This window comes from Humulus lupulus, chromosome 4, assembly GCF_963169125.1.
Source record: "Humulus lupulus chromosome 4, drHumLupu1.1, whole genome shotgun sequence".
NCBI classification, from domain to species: domain Eukaryota; kingdom Viridiplantae; phylum Streptophyta; class Magnoliopsida; order Rosales; family Cannabaceae; genus Humulus; species Humulus lupulus.
The window spans coordinates 11,796,869-11,802,868 of NC_084796.1; the positions used below are offsets into that span (position 1 = coordinate 11,796,869).

General features: G+C 32.4%; 1 protein-coding gene across 13 annotated transcripts; it reads left to right on the plus strand.

Moving 5' to 3' along the window:
- Nucleotides 1-830: 830 nt before the first annotated feature.
- On the plus strand, nt 831-5,032 carry LOC133829960 (pentatricopeptide repeat-containing protein At4g31850, chloroplastic-like). 13 transcript variants are annotated; one of them, XM_062259823.1, is made up of 6 exons: nt 831-965; nt 1,501-3,347; nt 3,428-3,593; nt 3,751-3,822; nt 4,264-4,332; nt 4,499-5,032. In XM_062259823.1, exons 2-3 carry the CDS (start codon nt 1,515-1,517, stop codon nt 3,548-3,550), a joined length of 1,956 nt encoding a protein of 651 aa, XP_062115807.1. In that variant the 5' UTR covers nt 831-965; nt 1,501-1,514; the 3' UTR covers nt 3,551-3,593; nt 3,751-3,822; nt 4,264-4,332; nt 4,499-5,032. The 13 variants fall into 13 exon arrangements, with proteins under 13 accessions (XP_062115807.1, XP_062115808.1, XP_062115802.1 ...); XM_062259824.1 differs by having other exon boundaries at nt 3,751-3,793; XM_062259818.1 differs by having other exon boundaries at nt 1,501-3,657.
- Nucleotides 5,033-6,000: the final 968 nt, after the last annotated feature.

A 6,000-nucleotide genomic window follows, 5' to 3' on the forward strand; every position in this document is an offset into this window, starting at 1 on the left:
TACAGACATCTTAATATATCAATTAATTATTTTTATGTTATATTATGGTATCTTATTATTTGAGATGCATTTTGGTAACCTTTAAGCTTATTTTAGAAACTAATGAGTTGTCATATAGTATAATAAGTTACCGTATAATTTATTAATAAAAATTAATTTAGTATACTACTCGTTAACTTTTAATAAACTTTCTTAATAACTTATGTAATTTACACGTCTTATTGTTTAAGATACTTTTACATTACCTTCAAATCTATTTTAGAAATTAATTGGTCATCATATAGTATAAAAAGTTACTCTAATTCCAAGTTTGTTTTTAACAGGAGTATAAAAAGTTACTCTTATTAGAAAATAATACCAATTGATTGTTTTTTTTCATAACATAAATTTGGAGTTACTCCTACAAAATTAATTTTCATACATAACATAAACCAATTAACCAAATTTAAAAAATAAGCTTAAAGTTAATTAACTAAAATAAACATTTTTGTAAAATGGTGACTAATCAGTACCTAATTGGTATTTATAAGTAACCAAATTGTTACTTTTGATTTTAGTAACCACGAAAAAATATATGCTTCTAATATATCAAAATGATCACCTTGAGCCAAAATGATCAATGACGTAGCCATAATTTTTTTTTTTTAAAGTTATAGAAAAGAGAGAGAATTAAATAATTATTTTAGTGTTGACCATTCTCAATTATATATTATTTTTATATGCTTTATAAAAATATTTTTGTAATTAAAATTTTTGAGGTTAAATTTGTAAATAAAATCAAATATAAGTTGGGAGATTTCTTCTAGTTTTTAACATTGTTATCACTTCACTAACTGAACCCTCTCTCAGCGGACCCAGTCGACTCCCAGCTCACCTAGTCCACTCGATTCCGGTACTCAGCATTCTCAGGCCGGCTTCTGGCGTTCAGTCTCCGTCGACGGCGTCGCAGCCCACTCCGCCTCCGGGTATCCCTCTCCCTCTTGGTTTCGCTGTCAGCCATAAGTTATTCTACTACTACTACTACTTAGAGCTTTTCAGCTTGTTTAATGGCAGAGCAGAGGCAATGACTTTTGAGTTGGGTATTTTCGAAAAAATGTTCTCTTTTTGCTCCCAAATTCCCAATATTGCAATGGGTCACTTTTTGTTTTGATTAGTTTAATGAATTGGTAATTATTTATTCTCTGCCATTATAGTGATTTTGATCCATGGCTATTTTTGTTTTGATTGCCAAAATCAACTTAAATTAAAAAATGGTCATCAATATATACACAAGTTTTCGCTTCCTATGCTTAATTCCTTATTTCTGTCTATTGATTGGAGAATGAAAATGTCAGGCTAATTGTTTGCCATATTCTTTTGGGTTTGAAATTGAATGCTCATGCTATATAATGTTCTGTCCAAATAATTTATTTTTCTTCGTTTTTAGTTCTTGACACCATTTCTAATGACCTAAAGTTTTATTTTATTTCAATATAATGCTTGCTAATTCTGTTGATACAGGTTGCTCTTCGAGTATGTATTGTAGTAGTTTCAGTTGTACTTGTGCTTATACAGAGACCTTAATAGCTACTTCGAGTCATAGTGAGTCATTTAAAGGAAGAAGTTTTGGAAATTTAAAGGTTTGCAGTTATGGGTACTTGGGAAACAGGTCGAAAGCGAGTAGTAAACGAATGGAAGGGGTTGAACTGGCCAAGGTGAAGAAGAAAGTTGTGAAGTCTTCTGAAGAGGTTATAAGGGTTCTTAAATCTACAACGGACCCAAATTCTGCATTTTCTTATTTTATGGTTGTTGCTGATTTACCTTATGTTGTTCACACCCCTGAAACGTGCAATTACATGCTTGAAGTCTTGATGACTTGTAAGAGGGTGGAGGATATGGCTGCTGTATATGATTTTATGCAAAAGAAAAAGGTTTACCGAACTGTGGACACTTATCTTGCTATTTTTAAAGGTCTTCGCGTAAGGGGTGGTATTGAACAAGCACCGACTGTGCTTGAGAAGATGAGAAAGGCTGGGTTCGTTTTGGATGTGTTTTCATATAATTGCTTGATTTATTTTCTTCTCCAATTAGAGTTTTGTAGGGAGGCTTTGGAGGTTTACAACAGAATGATCTTCGAAGGGATGAAGCCAAGCTTGAAGACTTATTCGTCACTGATGTTGGCATTTGGAAAGCGAGGCAATACAAAAACGGTAATGGATTTGTTAGAAGAGATGAAACATTTGAAATTGAGGCCTAATATTTATACATTTAACATATGCATTAGAGCTCTTGGAAGTGCCGGGAAAATTGATGAGGCTTATAATGTATTGAAGAGAATGGACGAGGAGGGATGCGAGCCAAATGTTATCACTTATACAAGTCTCATTGATGCTCTTTGTAACGCAGGTAAACATGATAATGCGAAGGCGTTGTTTGCAAAGATGAAAGCTAGCAGTCACAAACCTAATCGTGTAACTTACATTACTTTGTTGGACAAGTTAAGTGACTGTGGAGAATTGGAAACTCTGAAAGAAATTTGGGATGAAATGGAAGCTGATGGAATTGCTCCTGATGTAGTTATGTTTAACATTCTTATTGATGCTATATGCAAAGCAGGAAATGTTGAAAAAGCATTTGATACTCTAGGTGTCATGAAGGAGGAAGGGATCTCACCAAATCTTCACACTTACAACATTTTGGTTGGGGGATTATTAAGGGCAAGTAGATTAAACGAGGCTCTTAAACTTTTCAGTAATATGAAATCCCTGGGCGTCATTCCTAACACAATTACATATAGTATAATCATTTCTGGTTTAGTGAAATTTAATAGTGTGGATGAGGCTATCGATTTCTACTATGATCATGTAGGTCATGATTTTCCCCCATCTCCTTATATATATGCCCCGTTCATTGAGGGACTTTTTAAGGCAGGAAGACATGAAGAAGCAATGCTTTTCTTCGAGGAGATGCTAGAGTATGGATGCAAACCTAACCGTGTGATTTTCAATATTCTTATGAATGGATTTGGGAAAAGAGGGGATGTGGAAATTGCCTGCCAGTTGTTTAAAATAATGGTTAAAGAAGGAATAAAACCAGACTTGAAGTCTTACACGGTTCTACTGGAATTTTTATGCTGTTCAGGAAAAATTGATGATGCTTTGTATTACTTTGAGGAACTAAAGCAGACTGGCCTTAGTCCTGACTTATTCTGTTATAACCATTTGATTAATGCGCTTGGAAGATCACAGAGGCTAGAAGAAGCTCTATGTCTGTACACTGAAATGCGGAGTAGAGGAATTTTTCCTGATATTTCCACATGCAACAAACTAATACTCAATCTTGGGATCGGGAGAATGTTGGAGCAAGCGGTGAGTGTATATGAAGAACTACAACTTAAGGGCCTCAAACCTGATGTTTTCACTTACAATGCTCTCATTCGGGCCTACAGCATGTCAGGTTATCCAGACCATGCTTATGCTGTTTACAAGAAAATGATGGTTGTTGGCTGCGACCCAAATGTGAAAACGTTTGCAGAACTTCCTACTCAAACTTGATTGCTTCACACCATTGAAATTCTCATGGAGCGATAGACACTTCTCTGAACTGTCTTTCAGGTGTAAACCCTTTGAATTACTTCTTTTACTACACCTGATTCAGAGGATTTTGCATATAATTCCAGTATGCTCTACTCAATTAACATTTTCTTATATGAAATTGAATGTGAATTCTCCTATAAGAAATATCATAATTCAAATGATTGTTCATATGCAGATTGGAATTCTGAGAAGTTTGGTGGTGAAGGGATGCCCATAATGCATGTGATCCTGTGATTAATGTTATTTTGTTAGTTATGCAAACATTCCATATACCTACATACCTCATAATTCTCACATCTCTTAACTCTTCACAAGAAGACTTTTTTTAACCCAAATTGATAGTTACGCAAACATTTTCATGCTCTTTTACGTAACTTACACAAATATCTCAACTTTACTAATATTAAATAGTTAAATAGGAAAATGATTTTGAGGCAATGTCCAACACTGAATACTAAAGCAATGGGTTTGTGAGTAATATGTATTCACCTTATTCTTCGATGAAGTCAAATATGTAAATGGACCCCATAGAATTTGTGTTGAAATTCCAAAAGTTCATGACACCAAATCATTCTTTTGGTTCATCGTAGGCTTTTAAGGTTGCTAGCATTTTTCCTCATTTTCTCTCTGGTGTTGCAACTTTCATCTGTTGGTGTCTAACTCAATTTAGTTTTACATGAATTTGCAGGATGTGCCTGAAGGTCATGTTTATTTGTTGGGTGACAAACCGTAATAATAGTTATGATTCCTATTTTAGGTGAGTATTCTCAATATCCACCTTTTTAAATTTTTCTCTGTATGCTTTGAGCTTCTTATGAAAAATAATTGATAGAAATGTGAAAGCTTTAGCACAATCTTGACACAGTTTTATTGCTTCTTTATCTTATTTTACTAAGTAGTCTATATGTGAACTTAATAAATAGGGGACATCTTCCTGTACGAAACATCATTGGAAGATTTGTAATGTATTGCCACAGACCATCAAACTGTTGATACAAGATTTGATTTGAAGATGAGCCACAACCACCACCCGCTAGAGGCATCTAACTATAAACTGAACGCTCTTAAACTTTATCGTGTAAGGGAAGACAGAAGCAAATCGACACGATTTTACCTCCACGGATTCTCTATTCTGCCCATTGGTGATCCACAACTTGGTTTAGTAATTTATAGTAAGCATTGGATGGCATCCTCTTAGTTTGTTTGTCAGCAGTAAGATTTAAGTTGATTGTAGATATTGTTAGACTAAACATTTTCTAAAACACTAGCAGTATGGACTTATGGTGCTTTACTAGTTTAGTTTACGCCTCATATTTAGACAACCGTTGTCTCAAGTCTTAATCCAAAATGTTACCAGACACAAAGACAAGTCTTCTAGATATAAAAGGGTGGAATATATTCAACATGGTCTATTCTATTCAGTTTAACTTATATAATTATTACATTGATTTTAGATATTTCTCTCTTGTCCAGTTCTACCTTTGATTGATTGGTGCGACTGATATTGTAATTATGAACTGAATAAGTTTGATAGGTACTAAGAGCATCTCCAATGCAAACTACTCCAACATTGTTTAAAATGTCTAAATCAACTAAAAAAATATAATTTTTTATTTTCTCTCTCATCCACGTCACTTTTGTCAACATATTTCTTAAAAATACTCCAATGCAAGCTACCTTAAAAATTGACAACCATGTCCCCACATATTATTATTTAATATATTATTTTATAATTATAAATATTATCATACTAAATTTTTTAAATTCATATATTAATATAAATAAATAGTACATGATATTTAAATTAGACTAAATTTAAAAAAAAACTTATAAAATGACATAATCGTAATTAATCAATCTAACATAATTAAAAAAAAATTAATTAAAATGATTTTCAAATTTGGAAAACTTTGGTTAAATTGATAATATTAAAAATTTGGATTTTGAGGATTAGTAGAAGGAGTATTTTGAAAATTTTGATTGAAATGAGAATATTGTAAATTTGGATTTTGGGGATTGGTATATGGAGAAAATGATGAATTTTGAAATTTTAGATTTTGGGAGTTGGTATTTGGAGAATTTAGAAAATTTTGAGAATTTTGGGAATCCATTGGTAAAAAAATAAATTTTGTAATATTGATAATTTGGAAGAAAAATGTATGAAATTGTGTGAAAATTGAATGAAATAGATGAGTATTTATAGAAGAAATTTTTTTAATATTACTATTTTTTACCAACGGATACATTTCTTACATAATATATATATATATGTATAATTAAAAAAAATAATAAAATATAAAGAAGGCACCGTTGTCTCACAGAGACAACGGCTCTTTCATTATTAATTGGCAACGTATGGCTACAATGATAAGCCATTTTTTTTATATGTTGCCTCTCAGAAAAAGTCAACCGGCTACGTACATAG